Source organism: Falco naumanni, chromosome 18, assembly GCF_017639655.2.
Source record: "Falco naumanni isolate bFalNau1 chromosome 18, bFalNau1.pat, whole genome shotgun sequence".
NCBI lineage: Eukaryota > Metazoa > Chordata > Aves > Falconiformes > Falconidae > Falco > Falco naumanni.
This window is the reverse complement of record NC_054071.1, coordinates 4,984,409-5,004,172: the sequence shown is the minus strand read 5'-3', so window position 1 is coordinate 5,004,172 and position 19,764 is coordinate 4,984,409. Positions and strand designations below refer to the sequence as shown.

The following is a 19,764-nucleotide window of genomic DNA, read 5'->3' as shown; positions in this document are numbered from 1 at the left end:
GCAGAGCTGGGGGGGTCGTCTCTTTTCCCCTGGGCTGGTGGAGTGGGGGGGGGCGCGCAGCATGGTTAAGGTGACCCCCGGTACCGGGGAGGAGTCGTCCCCCCGGCGGGGCTCCGCGGCTGGAGCTGTCGCCGTTACCGGGCGGGGGGGGTCCGGCTCGGTGCGGCAGCAGGACGGGGGGGTACCGGGACCCGGTGGGCACCCGGCGCTGGCGGCTCCGGTCCTCCACGGTGCAGGGGGCAGAGCCGAGCGGCTCCGGCCCGGCGCCTCCGCCTCCTTCCGTGTTCCGGTTCCTGCAGCCGCCGGGCAGGATGCGACCGGCCCCGGCCCCAGCTGCCCGCCCGCCGCCCGCCCGGGTAAGCACCGGGAACCGGGGGCGGGGGGTGGCCAGCCCCGTGCCCCCCCGCTGTCAGCCCCCCCCCCCCTCCCCCCCGGCATCCGGATCGGGCCCCCGCTGCCCCGGGGGGGCTGACACTGCGAGGGGCAGACGGGGGGACACGGGGCTGGGCTTTACCCCGCGCTGCCGGGGGTCGTACCGGGGGTCGTGCCCTGCCCGGAGCAGGCAGGAGCTGTGCCCCCACCCCCCGGTAGGGGCTGCAGGCAGAGGGGGCGGCTGGAGACCCCCCGGGGGCATCGGCCCCGGGGGGGGGGGGGTCAGTCCCGCCCCCTGGCAGCACCCACGGGGGCTGTCCCTTAGCTGTCAAGCCGGGCAGGGTGGGGGGGTTTGGGCTGCGGAGGGGCCCCCCATTCTCCTCCCCTGTGAGCAGGGGTGCGTGGTGGCATGGCTATCGGTTACCGGTGCCAGGGCTTGGCTGCTGCTCCAGGGTTATCCCAGGACCTGTCCTACAACAGTGGCCAGGGCACCAGGGTACCCTGGCCAGAGTAGTGCTGGGGGGGACTGGTATGGTGGGGGGGGTGGGCAGCTTCCCTGTGCCTCAGTTTCCCCTTCCTGTAATTGAGAAGGGCAAAGGGAACAGCTTGCCGGGAGGGAGCATGGCCAGGTTGGGGTTCTGGGGGGTCGTGTCCTGGCTCGGGGGTGCTGGGAGGACCGGGGCTGATCCTGGATTCTGTGCCCCGGGTCACTCTCCTGGCTGTGCCCGCCGTGGCGTTGCCCCATGGCACCGAGTCTACGGGATGACGGAGCGGGAGCAGCGTGGCACAGTCGGACTCTGGACCCGCCAGCAGGCGAGGGCCAGACGGCAGAGGCAAGATAAGGCTGGGTGGGTCGAAGGCTCCAGCTCACGCAGAAGCTTCTGGGTCCCAACCACAGTCATCCACGAGGCTCCTGGGGGGCAGGGGGATCCCCTCCACCCCTTGTCCCCATGAGGGAAGGAACGAGGTGTCCGGCAGGGCAGGAAACCTGTGGGCAGGGTGGGAGATGCCCTCTCCGGGCTCTCTGATGGGGTGTCCCTTCTTTGCAGCAGCTCCCACCACTCAGGCCGTGACAGCTGAGTTCGGACCCCCAGCCCCTCAGCGTGGATGGGAGGGGGGGCTTTGCCCGGTCCCCCTGTTCTGTCTGCTCGCCGGCCATGGGCAGCCACGAGAAGGACCTGTCCTCTCCGAAAAGGGCCCTGTCGCGCTCCAACAGCACCGTGTCTTCCAAGCACAGCAGCATTCAGCAGGTCAGGGGACTCCGGGCTTGGGGACCACTCAGCAGGACGCCAGTGGCGCATGAGGGCTGGCCCAGGGGTGCCATGGGGCTTTGGGGGGCTTCACCCCACTTTAGGAAGGGTGATACAGAGGTCCCCCAGAGGTACCAACTGTCCCTGACCCCGGGGACTAGGTAGGGAGCACCCAGTCTGCCAAGGGACCCCCGCGCTGACCCCTGTCCCCGCAGGGCTCGGAGAGCTGGGAGGTGGTGGAGGAGCCGCACGCGCAGGGCAGCCCGGGCCAGGAGCCGCCACGGCACGAGGGCTACCTGCTCAAGAAGAGAAAATGGCCCCTGAAGGGCTGGCACAAGGTAACGGCAGAGCTGGCACCGGGAGCCACCACCCGGCACTGGGAGCCATCACCCGGCTGGTCCTGGATGCCGTGCCCAGCCCCGGACAATTTGGGTCCCTGGATGGGGGAGCGGCAGGGACCGGTCTCTGCACCCCCCCCCCCCTCAAAACAATCATCCTCTCTGTCCCCCAGCGGTACTTTGTGCTGGAAAACGGCATCCTGAAATATGCCACCACGCGCCAGGATGTGAGTGTGGGGCCGGGCTGCGTCCATGCAGCCTCCCCGTGGGCTCAGGGCAGGGGAGACCCCATGGGCCCCATGAGGAAGGGGGTCTTCCCCCTGACAGGTGTCCCCGGGCTCCCCCAGGTCCTCAAGGGCAAACTGCATGGTGCCATCGACGTCCGTCAGTCCGTCATGTCCGTCAACAAGAAGGCGCAGCGGGTCGACCTGGACACGGAGGAGAACATCTACCACCTCAAGGTGCCGGTGGGGGCTGGAGCCGGGGCTGGGGGCGTTGGGTCGTGTCCCCCTGAACTTGCCCCTGTCCCGCAGATCAAGTCCCCAGAGCTCTTTGCTAGCTGGGTGAGCAGCCTCTGCTCCCACCACCAGGGCGAGAGGCCCGAGCCCTGCCCCAGGGGGGGGCCTGTGGGGAGGACCCCCACCACCGCACAGGTGGGTGACACCTCGGGGGGGTGGCGATGCGAGGCAGTGGTCGGGCGCGGGGGTCCTGAGAGCAGCCCCGGTGTTGCCCCTTCCCCCCCGCTGCAGGGCCAGTGGACACGGATCCTGCCCTCGGGCAGTGCCCCTGCCCTCTCCACCCTCGCCAGCTCCCGGGACAAGGTGAACGCCTGGCTGAAGGACAGCGAGGGGCTGGAGCGCTGCTCGGCCGGTGAGCGGGGTGGGAGGGGGGTGCAGGGTGGGGGGTGCGTGCCCTGTCCCCCCTCCCTGACCGGACTCACTCGGTGCCCGCCGCAGAGCTGTCGGAGTGCCAGGCGAAGCTGCAGGAGCTGACGGGCATGCTGCAGAGCCTGGAGGCCCTGCACCGCATCCCCTCGGCCCCCCTCATCTCTGGCAGCCAGGTGAGCGGGACAGCAGCATCGTCGAGCAGCCCCCCTCCCTCCCCCCCCTTCCTGGGGAGGGTCTGGGTCCAGCCCCCTCCTCTTATTCGCAGCCCTCGGCCGCTGCGGAGAGGCCGAAGAAGGGCAGGAGGACCACCAAGATCTGGTGCACCCAGAGCTTTGCCAAGGACGACACCATCGGCAGGGTGAGGGAATCCCGGCGAGCTCTGCCTGCCGCCGGCTGGGCCGCTGCCCCGAGACGGAGCCCCCCAGAGCCCCGCTGACCCCCACGTTGTCCACCCCAGGTGGGCCGCCTGCACGGCTCCGTCCCCAACCTCTCGCGCTACCTGGAGCCGTCCCAGAGCCAGCTGCCCTTCAGCCTCCCCCCAGAGTACAGCCAGCTGCAGAGGAGCTTCTGGATCCTGGCCCAGAAAGGTGGGATGGGGCGGGGGGGGGTACTGAGCCCCACTGGGGGTCTCGGTGGCAGCAAGGGGGGCACTGAGGTGCTGTGCCACAGCCTAACCGCCTGCCCCCGTCTCCTGGCAGTGCACGGCTCGCTCAGCAGCGTGGTGGCCGCGCTGATGGCTGAGCGGGCGCGTCTGGAGGAGATGCAGCAGGTGCTGGACCGCCGGCGCTCAGCCCCGCGCCCGGGCAGTGCTGGCAATGCCGGGGTGAGGGATCGCAGGGGGCCAGGGCTGCCCCCAGCTTTGGGTCCCACCGGCACCCAGGGATTGGTGCTGGTGGGGTGCTGGTGGGTGCAGCGAGTTGGCTGGGTCTCAGCCTGGTGCTGGGAGCCCAGGCAGCAGTGGGGCAGTGCCCCCCCCTCCTTGTCAGCCCTATGCTGGCTGGAGGGGACAGGCCAGGGGGGCTTGGCTCAGCCTCCCCCTGCCCCCACAGGCCACCCTGCGCCGCTTCCACTCGCTTTCCGTCTCCTCCGACACCACGCTGGACTCCTTTGCCTCGCTGCACCCCGACGAGGTCAGGAGGGGCTGGGGGGTGGAGGGGCTGGCTGCCCCCCCGAGCAGGGGGGCTGAGGTGGTGGCTGTCCCTGCAGCCGGACGCGCTGCTGGCCAAGGGCCGGGAGCAGCAGCTTTCCAACCGCAGCATCGTCTCGCTGGCTGACTCGCACACCGAGTTCTTCGACGCCTGCGAAGTCTTCCTCTCTGCCAGCTCCTCGGAGAACGAGGTGGGGGGTCTTCGGCTGGGGGCGGGGCTATGGGGTGTGTCTGTTTCTACTGGCTTGGGGGGGCTCTGCAGACCCCCCTGCCATCACTGCTGCTGTTTCTGTGGGTTCATTTCTCCCTTCTCTCTCCTCCGTCCCCTCCCCAGTAGCTGGCCCATGAGCCGCCCCTCATGTCCCCCCCAGCTCCTGTTCCCCCCCTGGGCCCCATGTCCCCCCCAGCCCCTCTCCCCCACCCCCCCGTGGCCCCGTGACCCCTGCAGCCCCCACCCCCTCACCCCCCTGCGGGCCCTTGGGGTCTCCACAGGCTCTGAGCCTGGTGGTGGGGGCCAGGTGCTCCCGGTGCCCCCCCCCCCCACCTCTCTGCTCCCCCCTTCAGCGGCCCCACTGGTAGCCGCCACCCCCTCCCCATCCTGCCCGTCGCCCCCATCCCAGGTACCCAGGTCTCATCCCATCCTCCCGAGGGGGCCCTTCCCGGTACAGCCCCTCCTGTGCTGCCCCGTGTCGGTGGGGTAACCCCCAGACCCACCCCTCCCACCCACCCCCCCGCGACCCCCGACGGTCCCCTGCGCCTCCTCAGCCCTCGGACGACGAGTCGTGCATCAGCGAGGTCACCACCAGCGTCTGCGAGGATGCTGCCGAGCCGGGGGGGCCGGGCCGCCCCCCGACAGGTACAGGGAGGTGGGCACCGGGGCTGGCACCGCGGGGGGGCCGGTGGAGCGGAGCCGTCCCCCCACCGCCCGGTCGCCGGCAGGAGCGGAGGGTCCGGGGGTGCCCGTGGAACCGCCGCCGCTGGAGCTGCCGGGGCCGGACCCGCGGCGGCGGAGCTGCCTGCCGGCCCCCCCCCGCGCCGCCGGGGGACGTGAGCCTGTGGGGGCTGCTGCGGAGCAGCGTGGGCAAGGACCTGTCACGCGTGGCGCTGCCGGTGCAGCTCAACGAGCCGCTCAACACGCTGCAGCGCCTCTGCGAGGAGCTGGAGTACAGCGCGCTGCTGGACCGCGCCAGCCGCGCCCGCGACCCCCGGCAGCGCATGGTGGGGGGGCGCGGGGTCTGCAGGGGGTTTGGGGCGGGGGGAGGCTCGGGGGGCTCCGGGGGCAAGGGGTCTTCCGGGGGTTTTGGGGGCGGGGGGGGCTTCGGGGGCACAGGGGGCTTCGGAGACGGGGGGCTTCAGGGGCTTGGGGGGCTTCAGGAGGCAGGGGGAGAACGGGGGAGGCTGAGGGCACGGAGGGCGGGGGGGACATAGGGGGCTCCGGAAGGTTTGGGGGTTTGGGGGACGCGGGAGGACTTGGGGAATTGATGGATTTAGGGGGCTTGGGGGACAAGGGGGGCTCCTGGGACATGGGGGAGCGGGAGGGGACGGGGGACATGGGGGTGCTCGGGGGACAGGGGGGGCTCCCCATCCACAGCGGGACGGACAAGGGGCAGGGGGCTGCATGAGCTCGGAGATGCCACGCCCTTTGTGGGCGGAGCCTCGGGAAAACCACACCCGGGGTGGGGCGGGACCGTCGGTGCCCCGCCCGGGCGCGGTGGCAGGGGCGAGGTGACAGCGGTCGGTGGCTGCGGTGGCAGGTTTACGTCGCCGCCTTCGCCGTGTCCGCCTACGCCTCCACCTACTACCGGGCGGGCAGCAAGCCCTTCAACCCGGTGCTGGGCGAGACCTACGAGTGCGTGCGGCCCGACCGCGGCTTCCGCTTCATCAGCGAGCAGGTGGGGACGGGGCTGGGGACAGGGACGCAGGGATGGGGACGTGGAGGAGCGGGACGGGGCGGTGGCATGTCCCTCTTCCTCCAGGTCTGCCACCACCCTCCCATCTCCGCCTGCCACGCCGAGTCTGACAACTTCATCTTCTGGCAAGGTGGGTGCTGAGGGGGGTGTTGGGGACACAGGAGGGGACAAGGGGGTCTCACATCCTCCCCGCCCCCCCCCCCCCCCCCCCCCCCCCCCCAGACATGAGGTGGAAGAACAAATTCTGGGGCAAGTCCCTGGAGATTGTCCCCGTGGGCACCGTCAACGTCCAGCTGCCCAGGTGAGACCCCCAGCCCAGGCAGGTGGCCCCCCGCCCCCCTGGTGGCCCCCTGCCAGGTGTCCCCCGGCCGACGGTGTGGCGGTGCCTGCAGGACTGGGGACCACTTTGAGTGGAACAAGGTGACGACGTGCATCCACAACGTCCTTAGCGGCCCGCGCTGGATCGAGCACTACGGGGAGGTGCTGATCCGCAACACCCGTGACGCCTCCTACCACTGCAAGATCACCTTCTGCAAGGTGTGCCCTGCCCCTCCCCGGCCCCGCCCCAGCCACGCCCTTCCACGTGTCCCTGACCCCACCCCCCATTGCATCCTCGTTGCCTGGCCCCGCCTCTTGGGCTGTGTCCCCGCCCCCTTCACCCCATGCACAACTTAATGTGTTATTGTTGCCCCGCCCTTTCCTAATGGCCCTGCCCCTTCCCAGTGGCCACACCCTTCATGGCCACGCCCCATCCCAATGACTCCACCACCGCACTTAGAAACCCCCCCTTTCCCAATGGCCCCACCCATCGCTCATGGCCCCCCTTCTCAATGGCCCCACCCTTTCCCAGTGACCCCACCCACCCCTCATGGCCCTGCCCTTTCCTGATGACTCCTCCCATCACTCATGGCCCTGCCCTTTCCTGATGGCCCCTCCCATCACTCATGGCCCCGCCCTTTCCCAATGACTCCACCCTCTCACTTAGAGCCCCCACTTCCCAGTGGCCCCCCCCCCCTTTCCCAGTGGCCCCGCCCTTTCCCAATGAACCCAGCCACCACATGGCCCCCCCCTTTCCCAGCGTCCCCCCTTTCCCAGTGCCCCCCCGTTTCCCAGTGCCCCCCCCTCACTCTGGGCCCCCCCTTCCTGCCCCCCATCCCCGTGGCCGCAGGCGCGGTACTGGGGCGCGGGGGCCAACGAGGTGCAGGGGGCCGTGCTGAGCCGCAGCGGGACGGTGGTGGAGCGCCTGGCCGGCAAGTGGCACGAGGGGCTGCACCGCGGGCCTGCCCCCGGACAGTGCATCTGGAGAGCCAGTAAGGACCGGGGAGGGGGCTGTGCTGAGCGGGGGGTCCCCTGCCCTGGGGGGTCTCAGCACCGTGCCCCCCCCCCCGCAGACCCCATGCCCCGTGACCACGAGAGGAACTATGGCTTCACCCAGTTCGCCCTGGAGCTGAACGAGCTCACGCCTGAGCTGCGGCGGGTCCTGCCCTCCACCGACACCCGCCTGCGCCCCGACCAGCGGTGAGCAGCCCCCCAGCACCGGGGTGGGGGGTGGCTGGGGCTGCCCAGCTCGTTACAGCCGTGTGCCCCCCCCCCCCCCCCCCAGCTACCTGGAGGAAGGCAACGTGCCGGCGGCCGAGACGCAGAAGCGCCAGATTGAGCAGCTGCAGCGGGACCGACGCCGCGTCATGGAGGAGAACAACATCACGCACCAGGCTCGCTTCTTCAGGTGGGGCCGGGGGCATTGCGTGGGGCGCCGGGGGCTGTGGGATCTCTCAGGGAATGGGGAGACCCCCTGGGTGTGACACAAGCCCCCCCCTCCGCCACCCCCAGGCGGCTGACGGATGCCAACGGCAAGGAGTCCTGGGTCACCAACAACACCTACTGGAAGCTGCGCCTGGACCCCGGCTTCGCCCACCTGGACAGCGCGGTGCTCTGGTAGCAACCCCCCCCCCCCGGGTGCTGAGCCCCCCCAGCTCATTACAGCAGTGGCACTCGGCGGTGGGGCTGGTCCCCCCCAGCACTGGGGGTGCAGTGAGTCGTCCCGGCCCCCCCAAGCCGTTTTGCTGGTGTTCAAGCAAAACTGTGATATAAAAATGAAGGGGGTGGGGGGGCACAGGTGGTGCTTCCCCCCCGACCCGGGGCAGAGCCTTGGGGCTGGCTGGGGAACTTTGGGGCAGGGGCTGGCGGGGCCCCCCTGCCTCGGGGGCACAGGATGCTTGGGTCCCTGGCTCGCAGTGGGGTGGGGGGAGCAGGGGGTCGTGGGGTGCCCGCGGGCGGGCAGACCCCTCTGGCCCCCCAGGCTGTGCACAGGGGCTGCTCTAATAAAGGCTGCAAAGTGCTGGAGCGTGCAGAGAGCTTCCTTCTCCCTGCCACCACCCCCGGGGCTCAGGACCCCCATCCCAGGCCAGGATGGCTGGGGCCCCCCAGCAAGTTGGGGGGGCCACAAGTCCCTTAGCCCCCCTGGTGCCTCAGTTTACCTCCTCCATGTGCACAGAGCCGTGCCCCACAGCATTCCCTTTATTGCAAGATATGCTGCTGCCCCCAGCCCCACGCTGGGCACGTGGGGGCTCAATAAATACTTCAGCATTAACCTCCCCCCCCCTTCCCCCCCCCCGCTTAAAAACCACCGACGACAAAAAAAATGCACCGTCCCCCCCACATCCCCTCCCCACTCGCCCCTGCGCCCCCACCGGGGTGGCACTGGGGGCTGATTGTCTGGCTGCAGCCCCCCTCCACTCAAGTCTTCCCAGGATATGGGTGTTAAATAGGGGGATGCACTCGCAGGACCCCTTGCACCCAGCTCCTGTGGCCTTGGGGTGCCCGGGGCGGGGGTCTGAGCCCCCTGGTGCGGCTCAGTTGCTGTAGAAGCCATAGTAGCCGCTGTCGGCACCCAGGTCCTTGTCGTAGAGGTCCCCGTTTCGGGGTGGGGGGGAGCTCTCGGCGCTGGAGGGGTACGGGGACACCCGCCGCCGCTTGCACTCGTACAGCCCCGAGTCCGAGGAGTCCCCCGAGGTGGCGGCGGGGGGCTCGGGGGGCCAGCCCTCCGCCTCCTTCCCCTTCTCCTCCCGGGGCTCCCGGTACCAGCCCAGAGCCCCGGGGCTGCCCTTGGGGCCGTACTGCCCGGGGCTCCAGCCCCCCGCCACCCCGAACCCCCCCGGCCCCTCGGGGTAGTAGGGCAGGGGGGGATGTGGGGCAGGTGAGAGGGCGAAGGGCTTCACCCCGTAGGGCACCAGCTTGCCCCCCCCATACCCCCCCTCGTAGCCACCGTATTCCAGAGCCCCGGCGGCAGGCGGCTGCTGGGGGGTGAAGTACCAGCACGGGGGGTCCTTGGGGGGCAGGGGCAGCGGAGCCCCCCGCTCCCCACTGAAGAAGCGCCCGGGGGGCAGCGGGTACTGCTCGGGCAGGAAGGGCTGGAAGCGGGGGGCTGGCAGGAGCTGCTGGCAGCCGGGACCCTCCGGCGGAGATGGGGTGAGGCGGTCACCCTCCGAGGCCGTGTACATCCTGGGGGGACACACACAGGGTGGGAGTCAGGGGGATGCCCTCCTGCCAGCCAGCGCGGGGGAGGGGGGGGGCTGGTGGGAGAGCGGGGGGACACTCACGAGTCAAAGTTGTCCCGAAAGCCTTTGGCGAAGGGGTTGTGGTCGATCTTCAGCTGCGTGATCTTGGGGGGGACACAGAGCTGGGGGGTGCTGGGGCTGATGGCAGCCTCCCCCCTGCCCAGGGATGTCCCCTCCATTTCTTTTCCCTCAAGTGGTCCTCACCCTTGCCTGCCCCAGGACACCCACCCCAGCACCCATGGGGCTCAGCCTCAGCTGGGGGGGCCAGGGGGCAATTGCTGGGATGCTGGTGGCGGGGCATTGCAGGGTGCTGGGATGATGCAGGGGGCACTGGTGGGGCTACTGGGATACTGAAGGGATGTGGGGGGTACCAGGGGTTAGGGAGATGCTGTGGACAGAGTGTTGGCGGGGGCATGGGGGGGTCTGGGGGGATGCCATTGGGGTTTCCCTGATGGTGGGGACCTTAAAGGATACTGGGGGGTGGGGGTACCAGGGGCTGCTCTGGGTGGGTTACCAGGGTTGCTGTGATGCTGGGGCAATACTGGGGTGTATCAGTGGTTTCTGTGGCCGTGGGAGGATGCTGGGGGTCCTGTGCTGCTGGGGGGCTGTTTGGAGGGGGGTAAGCCCATGCTGGGAACTGGAGGAGGGGGTGTCTCATACTCACATCGGCGTTCTGGTAGGCTGTGACGGCAATGAACTGGGTCTCGGGGAAGGCGAAGGTGTGGGTGTGTGGGGAGGGGTACGCCTCCTCGCCCTCGCCCTCCTTCACCTCCGTCACGTGCAGCCGGGGCTGGTACTTGTGCAGCGACTGCAGCACGATCATCTGGGGGGGGGTGGGGGTGGGGGGCAGCAGGTGGTCATGGGGGGCATGTGGAGACCTGGCACAGCCTGGCACAGTGGTGGGACCCTTACCTGGCCGATGTTGGATGCGCCCTTGTTGTTGGTGAGCTTCAGCTTCCCGAAGGAGACCTCCTGCCGCATCCAGTGGGCACCCGTGTTGGGTGAGTCGGGGTGCAGGTACAGGCGGTTCCCTGGGTTGGGGGGGGGGGGGGGGGGGGGCAGCAGGGACAGGGTTATTCCCTGCCCAGCATGGTGAAGAGGGGGAAGAGGAAGGAACGGCGGGGGTGGCCATACCTGGCATGTTGCCCTCGGCTTTGCCGCACTGCACCCACTTGCCGCCCTGGTAGCGCCAGTGATGCTGGTCCACCAGCACCACGTCCACGCAGACGTTGTAGTGGGCCACGGGGTTGAGCCCCGAGAGGTTGAAGCTGAGGAACGGGAACATGCGCCTGGGGAGGGGACAGAGGTGCAGGCACTTGTCACCCCCCTGCTCAACCCCTGCTGCAAGGGGCTGCACTGGGTGGGGGGGTGGCTCTGTCTTGCCGAGTGGCAATGGGGAAACTGAGGCAGTGTGATGCCTGCCCCCCCCCCCCCCCCCTCCATGCCCGGCTGGGTGCCCGTGAGGAGCTGACTGACCCTGGCAGCTGGGGGATGCTCTCGGGCCGATCCCCCCCCACCGGCATCTTCCTCCCCCTCCCCAGGCACCTTCCGGATCGGAAACCAACACCGCTGCTATTTCGGGCTGGGCGCCAGCCTGTGCCAAGGGCAGGAAGGGGACAGGACGGGACAGACGGGGGGGACCCTGTGGCCACAGGGCTGCAGCTGCCACCCCCTGTGGGGCTGCACCCCGCTGTCCCCACGCACCGGTGGGGCTGGGGGTACCACAAATCTCAGCTCTGGGGTGGGAGATCTGACACTTCACACTCCAAGTGTAGTCCCTCTCTTGCTGTCACTGGCTCCCATAGCCCCAGTAGCCCCAGTTGCCATCACAGCGGGGCCTCAAGCCATGGCTGGGGTCACTGGTTCAGCCCCCCGTCCCCCAAGCAGAGTACGGCTCCTCCACTGCAGCATTTTGGTACCCGCTGGAGTTTTGGCTCTTGGCAGCTGGAGCTGGAAACCAGCCCCAGCACCACCAGCAGCCCCCCCGGCACCACCAGCCGCCCCCCCGGCACCACCAGCAGCAGCCCCACTGCCCGGCGACCCCGTTAGTGTCACCCACGCTACCAAACCATCGCTGGCACGGAACAGGACAGACCCCACCCCTGCCCGGCACAGACTGATGTGGGGGCCCTCAGCCCTCCTCCCAGCTTTGCAAGGGTAAGATACACATGGGGTGATGTGGGAATTCATCCTGACCCCCCACCCTGGGGAAGAGGGCTGGGGGGACTGCAGCCCCGCACCCCTCCAGCCCCCTCCCTCTCTCGGGCTGTGCCACTTCCCATCTGCTGGTACCTGGTGGGTGAGAAGGGGGACAACCGACAGGGGGAGGGGGCTGCATTTTCCCCCCACTCCCCAACTCCTCAAAGCATCAATGTTTCTCATAAAATGGTGCTGGGGCTTCTCCAAAAAGGGCCCGGAAAGCCGTACCCAGCCAAGGGGTCCCATGTGTGGCTGGGGGCTTCCACCTTCCCCTGTGCCAGAAGGGGCCCCGGGTGGCCGGGCTGGGGCAGGGAGGGGGGGCTGCTCCCTGGAGCCACCCTCAGCCCAGCCATCATCCCAGCAGGAGCGAGGGATGGAGCCAGCGGGGCTGCCCACCAGCACCATTCACCCCTGGCAGGGGGCTGGGGGGGGGGGTGGGGTGTGTACTTTACCTCCCCAGCAGCATGGGAAGGGGGTACCTTGCCCCCTCCCCCGGCAGCTCCCAGCCACCCAGGCCCCAGCGCACCAGGGTTTCCCACCAACCTCAAGGCAGAGACCTGGAAACTCATGACAGGGATGGCAGCACGCACCAGAGAGCCCCGCTGAGCCCCATCCTGCCCCTGCGCCCCAGCCGGGGGGGCCGAGAGGGCCAAAACACGGACAAGGAGCAAAGCAAGGGGCTGGGGCAGGAGCGGGGGGCACCAGCCGTGGCCCCTGCAGGAAGCGTGGCTCGGGCAATGCCACAGCACCGGGGAAGCAACATGCAAAGAGCGGTGGAAAGAGTGCATGCAACCCGCACCAGGCAGCGCTGACTCAAAATTGCCCTTGCAAAAGAGAGGGGAAAAGAAAAAGAAAGCAGCGCTGACGGTGAGGAGCTGCACATGTGCTCCCCGGGGTTGGGATGGATGGGGACCCCGAGCATCCCGGGTACCCCAGGGTCCGGCCAAGCCCGCGCAGACCCCGTCCTGCCACTGGTGTGCCGAAAGCGGGCAGCCCGGGGGGGCTCACACCTCCTCCGGAGCGAGACCTGGCCCTGTCATGGGAAGGTGGTTCCTGCCACCGATAAAAAATTGCAGCCACATCAAAGGGCGGCAGCGAGGGGCTGTGCTGCCTTCAAGCCCCTGCCAAGCTCTTGCACGGCACTGCCTTGCCACCACCGTGCTCCACGTGCCAAAACCCTCACCAGCACCAGCTCGCAGCACACCATCAGCCAGGGTGACGGCTGGCCAAGGGGCAAGCAGCCAGGCTGAGCGTTGCACCAGCTTCAAGCTGCTGCAAGGAGCAGGGAGGAAGAAAACAGCCTTTTTCTGGGTTTGGGTTTTTTTTTTTTTTTTTTGCACCTTGCCTGCTCCCACACCGCTGGCTCCCCGGCTCCCCAAGCCTCGCGCTGCTGCCGGAGCCGAGAGAGAGTCACAGCTCAGCCGCTGCCGCGGTGCAAACCGCAGGGCTCGGCCGGGGCATGGGAGGGTGGGGGTAAGACCCGAAACCATGCATGCTTCGAGTTTATTTTTAAATCCCCCAGTGCTTGAGCTCCCGGGGCTGCTGCTCTGGCAGGACTTGGCTCCCCTGGGTCTGGTCCCTGTGGTTTGGGAGGTGCCGTGGTGGGGTGCAGGATGCCCCTGCCACCTCCCCGTGCACCCCAAAAGCCAGTGGCCACTTCTGGTTTCCCTCCCTTTGCACGTTCGTTTCTGGAGCTCTAGAAGGGGCTCCCGGCCCTCAGGCTGCCCCCAGGTTTGTCCCTGCGTGAACCCCTTGACTCAGGGGGCTGGTGGGGACAGGGCATGTGAGGCCATGGGGCAGGGGAGCCAGGGGGAGCTGGACGCACATCCAAGGGACATGGGTGTCAAGGTTGACATGGGACCCCGGGGTCATGGGGACACCAGGAGCAGGGACAGGGGGTCCAGGATGAACCCAGGCAGAAAGAAATCTGGGGGTCAACAGCCTGCAAACCTGCGTGGGGCCAAAAGTGCCACCACGCCCCCAGCCAGCACTGCCCCCCTGCAAGCACAACGGGGGGGCTGCCAGCTTCCTGAGCCGCCTCCTCTCCCACTGGCAACCCAGCGCGCCCCAGCCCAAGCAGCTGCAAGAACCACGGTCGTGTGGGAGATCGGCACAGCCCGCACCGTGCTCCACCTGCCCGCCGCCCCCGCCGCACAGCTGCATGGCACAGCTGTATGGCACGGCTGCTCAGCACGGCACGGGGACATGGCACGGCTGCACGGCCATGCATGGCACAGCGGCTGCAGTGCACAGCTGCGTGGTTGCACGGTGAGGCTGCTCGGCACGGTGACATGGCACGGCTGCACGGTGCTACGTGGCTGCACTGTGCGGCACGGCACAGGTGCATGGCACAGCTACATGGTGGCATAGCTACATAGTGGCACTGCCACACCACTGCCTCCAGCTCCACAGAGCTGCCAGCTGGGCACCGGGTCCCCCCAGCCCGGCGTGCACCGGGAGAGCCGCTGCTGGCCTGGGCAAACTGTCCTCAAGTCACCCTGGAAAGGCGATGCCGGCCCTTGTCTCCTCGCAACTGCACGGCCACCCCTGGCACCCCTCAAACCAAAGCTAATTCTTGTGTTTGCCAAACGCAAACCCAGCTCTTATGTCCCCAAAGCTGTCCTCCATGTCCCCTGCAAAGGCAACGCCAGCCCGTATCCCCCGAGCGCAAACCACCCCCAGCATCCTCCCCAAAGGCAATGCCATCCTCCGTGTCCACAAATGCAAAAACAGCCCCTGCACCCCCAGAGACAGCACCGAGTCCCCCCCAAATGCAAAGCCGGCCTCTGTGTCCCCCTGAAAGGCAAAGCCACCCCCCATGTCCCCCAAAAAAGCAAAGCCAGCCCTGGCTTTGCAGCAGAACCCTGTGGCAGGAATTCCCCGGGGCGATGGCGAGTCCTTGGGGGTTTCCGCACAAATCCTGCCCTGGCTGAGCCCCGAGCGCCCTGCGGGGCGGAGGGAGAGGGACCTGCGTGGGAAACCAGCAGGAAATTATTTTTGCCTGGGATGAGTGGGTGTGGGGTGGCGTGGGATGGCACAGGACGGCGTGTGATGGCACGGAATGGTGTCAGAGCCGCGACAGAGAGGTGGGAGTGGGCAGGGAAGGTGCCAGAAGGGGTCAACCCCAACACCTGACCGGGTGCTGCCATCTCCGACTTGGCCTCAGCCCCTCTCCATGGGGACACGGGGGGCTGCAACCCAGGGACGCCGGCACCGAGGGACTGGCAGAGCCCGATGAGACGGGGCACGGGCACTGCCGATGGAACACGTCCCCTGCTCTGTCCCAGAGCCCCCCAGCCCGGGGGGTGCCTGCTTTGAGGCACACGTGCCCCCCAGGCCCCTGCTTTGTGGTTTTTCCTGTGTCTCAGCAGAGCTGCAGCCTGGCCCTGCACACAGATTTTTGCAAAAGCAGCTCGGGGTCGGGGGAAACGGATGTTTTGTGGCTCTGAGTTTGACATCTTCCCAGGCTGGCTTTGCCATGAGCCCCCAACCCCAGCACAGAGCCCATCCCCCCCCCAGCCCCTCTGCAGAGTTGCCATGGGGGGTGGAGCTGGCAGAAGAGCCCCAACATCGCCTGGCTTCAGGCTGGAAGTGGGTGACAGAGCCCAGATGGGCAGCAGGGCAGAGAGGGCAGCACCCCGGTTTCCAGACCCTCAGCGCCAAATCCTGAGCTGCTCTGACACAGCGGGGACGGGCATTGCCCCAGCATCAGCTGTAAGGGCTGGGGAAAGCGAGAAGGAAAGCAACGGGGCAGATTTCAGTGGGACCTAAATGATGGTGGGTGAGAAACAACCATTTGGAGGGTCCGATGCCCCTGCCAGCCCCTTGGCCGATGCTGGGGACACATCAGCCCACCCGTGACGGTGCTGGTTCGCTGCTGAGCGGCCCCAAGCCCGGCGGGGGGAGCAGGCCTGGGAACGGCCGTGGCAAACCAAGCGGCCCTAACGTGTTTAGACTTCCAACACATTAAGCAGGTTGGTCTCAGCATCGAAGTGACATCGTCTGTCTCGGCCGAGGGAGAGAAGGGGAGAGGGCACAGAGCATCGCTGCCGGCAGCCCCCGTGCCGAGCCCCGGCATCATGCAGAAGAAGAACCCCTAAGCCAAGGAATGGCAATGGGGGGTGGGGTTGGGGGGGCTGGGGGGCAGTCACTGCAGCAGGAGGAGCTGGGGGGTCTCTGCCGGCTGCCCTCTCTCCCCCTTACCATGGATTTTTAGGAGCTACAGCACAGCCCCTGACCCAGAGGGGGCTGAGCCCCCCATGCCCCCCCCATGCTCACACTCCCCTCGTCACCCCTGCATGATCCCACTGAGACCCCCCCAAAGCGCAGCACACACACACACGCCCCCCCATCACCCCAGTGCGGGGCCGAAGGACAGGCGCAGGGTGGGCACCAGCATTCTGGGCTCCCCTTGCTCCAAGTCGGGGCAACTCCACAGCCCCTCCAGCCTGTATCACAGCCCCCCACCCCCCCGACTCCATAAGCAGGGGTGTTGGCAGAGGTGGGGTAGACTTTAGCCCCCCATATATCCCCCTACCCTGCCCCAAGCCCAGGAACCCACAGCCTGTGAGCAAGAGGCAGCACGGAGGGGACAGCAGGTGCCCGGCTGCGGTGTCACCAACGCCTGTTTTGGCACCCGGGATGTTGCCGAACCCCTTCCCCAGGCACATGGGGGGCACCCGGCCTCTGCCTGCCCCACAGAGCAGGGGGAGATTTCCATCCTGGAGGGGGAGGACAGCAGGTAGAGGGGGTGCCACCCCCCCATCCCACCCCCCGCCGTGTTCGTGGGGTGGCAGGCACCGCACCGTCACTACTTGTTGCAGCGCTGAGCTGGATCCGGCCCGTGGGTCGGGGCTGGGTAACCGCTGCCGCCCGGCCCCATCTCCGTGAGTTTCCTGGCACAACAGACCCTGCCTGGGCACGGGAGGTCCAGCCCCCCCTGCTCCACCCTGACACAGGTGGGGACACCCCCAGACCCCCTTCTGCTTCCAACAAGCCTCAACTCCCCTAGAAAACAAGACCTGGGGGGGGGGGAGTCTGGTCCACTTTGCTCCCCCACCTTTTTGCTTCACCCCCACAGAAAGACATCACCCCCAAACCCACAGGGATGGGGATCCCCTCTTGCACACACAGCCCCCCCCCCCCCCTTGCACGGGCAGATGGGGACCCCCAGCCTCACAAACACCTCCAGCACTTTGGGGTGACAAGGCAGGAACCTCCAGCCCCCCACCGTGCCGATCACCCCCCACCCCCGCAGCCCCCCCGGCTTGTCCCGCACCCCCACTGCCAGCGCACCCACCCCAGCACCCCCAATTCCCCTGCCCACCCCGGACCCCCACCCTCCCCTCCCCACTGCCTGTACGGGTCCCAGTGCTGCTGCCGGTCTGTCCCGGTGCCCCCCCTCACAGAACCTCCCCGCCCGGACACCCTCCCGCCCCCGGTGCGCCCCCCCCCCCCCCCCCCCGCCCCCCGGCTCACCTGCCCTGCTTGGTGATGATCATCTCGGTCTGGTGCTTGTGGAACTTGGCCCAGAGCGGGTAGTTGTTGAGCATCACCTGCACCTTACCGGCCGCCCGGTACCCGGGCAGGGCGCAGAGCGGCCCGGTGCGGGGGCACAGCGGCCCGGTCCCGGCGCCGTACGCCCCCTCTGCCCCCGCGTACAGCTCCGCGCCCGCGTAACCCTCCACCGGGGCTGCGGCGGGGGGCGGCGGAGCCCGGTAAGGCGGGCACGGCCCCAGGAACCGAGCACCGAAGCTACCGGCGGTGCCGTAAGGGAGAGGGGGTGCTCCTGGCTCCGGTCCCCCCCCATCACCGTAGTAGGCGGCGGCGGCGTCCCGGGCGCCCGGCGGCTCCTTGGCGAAGCTGGCGGCGGCGCTGAGCATGGGGACGGCGGGGCGGGGGGCTCCGGTGCCCGGCTCCAGCGCGCCCATGGACGGGCGGGGGGCACCGGCCCCGCTCAGCCGCTCATGCGGGCCCCCCCGGCGGCCCCGGGACGCGGAGCCCGGCGCCCTTCAGCGGTGCCCACCTCGCCGGGCTCCCGCCGCCCCCTCCATGCCCGGCGGCCCCGGGGAGGGTGCGGGGCGGGGGACGAGCCGTGGCGGCCCGGGGAAAGCCAAGGGAAAGAGGGGCGAAAAAAAAAACCACCCCGACAAAAAAAATCCCCAAACACCCGGAAAGCCCCCAAAAGTGCCGTCGGGGGGGCGGGGGGGAGCTGCCCCGCCGGTGCCGCTCGCCGGTGCCCTCACACGCTCCACCTGCCCATCGCCGTGGCCCCGCGCCTCTTATCCAAAGAAGCGGCTCCGCGCCGGGAGCTCCGCCCCCCCCCGGGGGCGGCCCCCACCGGGGCGGGGAGGGGCACGGGGCGGGGAGCGGGACACGGGGGAGCGGGGCACGGGGGGAGCGGGACACACACGGGGGAGTGGGACACACACGGGGGGCGGGGGGGACACGGGGCGTGGGAAGGGCGGGGGGACAACCAGGGGACACGGAGCATGGGAGGGGTGGGGGGACACGGGGCGTGTGAGGGGCTGGGGGACACGCGGGGACATGGGAAACTGGGGGAGTGGGGAGGTGGGAGGGGATGGGGGGGGCATGGGACAGTGGCAGGGGTGGGGACACAGGAGGGGACAGGGACACTGTGGGGCAACAGAGCATGGAGTGGCCATGAGGTTGGGTTGGGCTCCTGCCCAGCTTTTGGAGCTCTGGGATGACACAGGGCCACTTAACACCCTGCCCCCCCTCCTCCCAGGACCCTTAATTAATCCATTAATTAGCTTGTTTGCCCAGAGGTGCTGCCCGGGCCTGGGGAGGGGCAGGTGGGGGGCTTCCCTCCCTGGGGTGACTGGGGCAGCCTCTGTGTGGGTCTTGGGTGTCCCCACAGCCCCCCACACCACCACATGTGGATATTTTGGGACACCCCCCCAGTGTCACAGCAAGGGGGTGTCACACAGGGGGTGGCTCGGGCCGGTGAGCCCCGGGGAACCAGGGCTGGGGGCTCGTCCGGTTCCTGGCCTCCTCCCCTTCTGCTGGATTTGGGGGGGGGTCCGAGTTCCCCAGGGAGCTCAAACAAGCCGTGCCCTCTCCTGTGCCCACCCTGAGGCCAGGCCTTCCCGGCACCTGCCCTTGACCCCTCTGTGCCGGGGGGAGTCCCCATGTCCCCTGGAGCCATCATGGTGGCATTTTGCTCTGGAGGGGCCGCTTCCCTTGGCAGCTCCCCAGCTCAGCGCCCGTCAATACTTTCCATTCCCAGTGGGGCAGTGCTGTGGAGGGGTGGGGGACGGCTGGGTGCCACCCCCCGCCTGTCACTCCCACGCTGCACGAAAGGACGGGTGACACTGCCATGCGCCTGTGTGTCCTCCTCCTGGCTCGGCCCCTGGGTGCAGAGATGTGCCCAGCCGTCCCCATGCCTCTGGGACCCCTCTGGGGTTGGGGTCTTGTGTGGGGAGGGGGGAGAAAGGGGCACATGTGGGTCTCTACCAAACCCACATCTAAATCCCCTGGGCTCTGTGGCCCTGGGGTCAGTGACAGTGCTGCCAGGGGGCAGCGAGAGCGGATGGGGACAGGGTCGTAGATGGGGACAGGGATGGAGACAGCTCTGCTTCCCCCACAGAGGGGTCCGGCTGTGTTGCAGGAGGAAATGGGGAGTTAAGGATGCGTGGGGGCTGTGTCCGGGCCATGGGGGGTGGATGGATGAGACCCCCACGTCCCCACGGTGAGTCACCTCTGGCAGGAGCGGTGGTCTCGCAGGGGGTTGTGTATTGGCCCATCAGACACAGCTTAGCAGCCATTCTGACCAGCTTTTCACCGGTGTCATTGTTCAGAGGGGTCCTGGGCTTCAATCTCTATGCAAAGCCCCCCCCGCTGACCCCCTCCCTGCCTTTCCGGCTCCCTGCCAGCTCCTCCTGGCCCCTAATCCCCCAGCAGTCGGTGGGGGAGAGGGCCAGCGGTGGGGCATGTGGCAGCAGCAGGGGCGGGGGGGGGATTTGCAGTTAGGGCAGCCCCCCCCCCCAGCTCACCCCTGGCCTGGTGTGTGCACGCACACGCATGTGCACCCCTCTGCGGCACAGCTGCGCCTGGCCTCTGTGTCCCTGGCAGAGCGTGGCAG

General features: G+C 68.7%; 2 protein-coding genes across 2 annotated transcripts; one reads left to right on the top strand and one right to left on the bottom strand.

Moving 5' to 3' along the window:
- The first annotated feature begins 279 nt into the window (after positions 1-279).
- Positions 280-8,233, top strand: OSBPL7 (oxysterol binding protein like 7). Its single transcript, XM_040617693.1, is given in 24 exon segments — positions 280-356; positions 1,422-1,622; positions 1,838-1,960; positions 2,134-2,187; positions 2,308-2,421; positions 2,494-2,613; positions 2,710-2,830; positions 2,917-3,020; positions 3,113-3,205; positions 3,305-3,434; positions 3,546-3,670; positions 3,897-3,977; positions 4,054-4,185; positions 4,760-4,850; positions 4,934-5,019; positions 5,021-5,212; positions 5,749-5,886; positions 5,971-6,034; positions 6,127-6,205; positions 6,297-6,441; positions 7,073-7,214; positions 7,296-7,422; positions 7,508-7,630; positions 7,735-8,233. Coding segments are annotated over 23 exon segments (2,586 nt in total). The 5' UTR covers positions 280-356; positions 1,422-1,529; the 3' UTR covers positions 7,844-8,233.
- Positions 8,234-8,655: 422 nt separating this feature from the next.
- TBX21 (T-box transcription factor 21) lies at positions 8,656-17,872 on the bottom strand. The gene is made up of 6 exons (XM_040617816.1): positions 17,139-17,872; positions 10,596-10,750; positions 10,374-10,492; positions 10,126-10,284; positions 9,504-9,565; positions 8,656-9,405 (listed from the first exon to the last, which is right to left on the bottom strand). The coding sequence occupies exons 1-6, from the start codon at positions 17,588-17,590 to the stop codon at positions 8,757-8,759; spliced, it is 1,596 nt and encodes a 531-aa protein (XP_040473750.1). The 5' UTR covers positions 17,591-17,872; the 3' UTR covers positions 8,656-8,756.
- Between the last annotated feature and the right edge of the window lie 1,892 nt (positions 17,873-19,764).

Excerpts from the sequence above, each read along its gene's own strand:
- TBX21 (XM_040617816.1), bottom strand. The coding sequence starts at position 17,590 with ATGGGCGCGCTGGAGCCGGGCACCGGAGCCCCCCGCCCCGCCGTCCCC. Across the intron at positions 10,493-10,595 it reads AGCCGAGGGCAACATGCCAG|GGAACCGCCTGTACCTGCAC; the intron begins GTATGGCCACCC and ends CCCCCAACCCAG. Across the intron at positions 10,285-10,373 it reads GCGCATCCAACATCGGCCAG|ATGATCGTGCTGCAGTCGCT; the intron begins GTAAGGGTCCCA and ends ACCCCCCCCCAG.